Source organism: Penaeus monodon, chromosome 37 (assembly GCF_015228065.2).
Source record: "Penaeus monodon isolate SGIC_2016 chromosome 37, NSTDA_Pmon_1, whole genome shotgun sequence".
NCBI classification, from domain to species: Eukaryota; Metazoa; Arthropoda; class Malacostraca; order Decapoda; family Penaeidae; genus Penaeus; species Penaeus monodon.
This window is the reverse complement of record NC_051422.1, coordinates 3,266,227-3,268,726: the sequence shown is the minus strand read 5'-3', so window position 1 is coordinate 3,268,726 and position 2,500 is coordinate 3,266,227. Positions and strand designations below refer to the sequence as shown.

At 31.4% G+C, this 2,500-nt stretch overlaps 1 protein-coding gene across 1 annotated transcript in view; it reads right to left on the bottom strand.

Annotated features, from left to right (window-relative positions):
* LOC119596091 (CREB-binding protein-like) overlaps positions 1 to 2,500 on the bottom strand; it is a gene marked incomplete in the record, with an annotated part of 20,685 nt that overhangs the window by 10,833 nt on the left and 7,352 nt on the right. Inside the window, 1 exon segment of the mRNA XM_037945225.1 lies at positions 1 to 1,189. This exon segment is cut by the window's left edge and continues 198 nt beyond it. Within this exon segment, the coding sequence (XP_037801153.1) occupies positions 1 to 1,189 (1,189 nt within the window).

Genomic DNA, 2,500 nt, shown 5'->3' with positions numbered 1-2,500 from the left:
CTCCTGCTGGCGCAACTTCTGCTTGATGTTGGAGCAGTACGGCACAACACATCTCTGCTCCTTGCAGTTTCTGGCATGGTAGCAGCACAGGGCAATGAGCTGCTTACAAATTGCACATCCACCATTATTCTTCTTTTTGCATGACTTGGTGTGGGACAAGACACGCTTCATCTTCTGGCAAGATGGGAGCCTGCAGTTGGCATCTCTGCACTGAGAAGCATGCACCAGGGACTGGATGCACCGTTGTATGGACTGTTTGCGGGCTTCCTGAGGGTTCAGGTTCTTGCTCTCTGTGGACACGCCATCCTCCAGATCCAGACCCAGCTTGATCATCTTGTGAGGGTGGCCCTCCGACTTGAAGCACGATGTGCACAGGTCGAAGTCGTCGCACTCCTGGCAGTGGTAGCGTGTCTCCACATGAGTCTTGCAATGGTTGCAAGTGTACACGAAACGGTCCTGTCCCTGGTTATGCAGCTCGTACATCATGATCATGGTGGAGTACTTGGCGCGACGCAAGGAAGAGAACTCTAGGTGGCGTTCACTGGCTAAGGTGAGGAAGGCATCTCTGCCATCCATGAGATCACATACCATAATAGGGTCAGGGTCCTGGATGGGGGGTAAACTCACAGCAGACTGAGCACTGTGTAGTCTAATGACAAAGAAAACATCTTTGTGTTTCTCCATTGTGACAAATATCTTCTGAGCAAGATCATTGCAGCCTGCTGCATTATTCTTGCTCTTCGACTTGTTCTTCTGTTGGCTTTTACTTTTGTTCTTGTTTTTGTGTTTCTTCTGCCCCTTCTTTTTGCCATCCTGACTGGTTTCCTCCTCTTCCTCCACGCCCATAGCAGCCTGTGCTGCGGCCTCTGCTGCTGCCGCCTCCTCCTGCTTTCGCTTCTCCTCCTCCTCCTGGTCCAGCTCCTTTATGCTCTCCTCCATCACATTGGGCCAGAAGTCACCCTCAAAGTATGGTAACTCTGCAGGAGACTTTAAGTTGTCCTCAAAGGCCTGTTTGTGAATGTCCTTGTAGTCCAACACTATTCTCTCAATGATGCCCTTGTCCAGCATTTTCTTGTACCACTCCTGCAACCGCTTTGGCTTCGGGATTTTCTGGTCAGGAGGATGACAGTGGAAGATGTAGTCATCTCCCTCTGAGGGTGGACAGGCCCAAATATGTGCCATGGTGTACCTGGAAAGTACAAAGACAATGAGGATATGGCACCAACTCCTCTCCTATGAAGTCAAGTCACTTTGTGTGTATATGAAAATATATATATATTTATATATATATATATATATATATATATATATAAAATATATATATATATATATAAAATATACATATATATATATATACATATATATATATATATATATATATAATATATATATATATTATACACATATATATATAAAATATATATATATAATATATATATATATAAACACATATATATATATACACACATATATTAAAATATATATAATATTACACACACACATATATATATACAAACACATATATATATACACACACATATATATATACACACACATATATATATACACACACATATAATTTTATATATATAAAATACACACATTATATAATATACACACATTATACATATATATATATATATATACACACACATATATATATATATACACACACACATATTATATATACACACACAATTTTATATATATATACACCACACACACACACACACAACACACACAACACAACCCCCACAAATATATATATATATATATATATATAATATATATAATTATATATATGTATATATATGTATATATAATATATGTATATAAAATATATATATAGTGATAGAAAAAATATATATATATATTTATATATAAAATAAATGTATATTATATATATATATATATAATATAATAAATATATATTATATATATATTATAATAAATAATAAAAGTATATATATATATATAATATATTAAAATATAATATATTTTATATAAATATATAATATAATATTTTTATATAATATATATATATAAGTATAATAAAATAATAATATAATATAATAAATATATATATATATATATATATATAATATTATTATAATATATAAAAAATATAAAATATAGTACATTTTTAAATTTCATTTCATTTATTTATATATATTATATTTATTTTTTACATATATGATCATTTATTAATGTATTATATTATTATATATTATAAAATTCTTTCTTTCATTTACTATTTTATTAATTTTATTTAATTATTAGGTAAAACTATTATATATGTACTTGTATTAAATGTTGTTTTTTATGTTTTTTGGTTTTTTTGTACGGGGTTTATGTATGTATGTATGTATATGTATTGTATTCGTATTTTAATGTATTTTGTGATGTGATGTATGTATTTTGGGTTTTGATGTATGTGTGTAGTATATGTATGTGTGTTGCGGGGGGGGATTTTTTAGTTTTGATGTATTTTTATATTTTT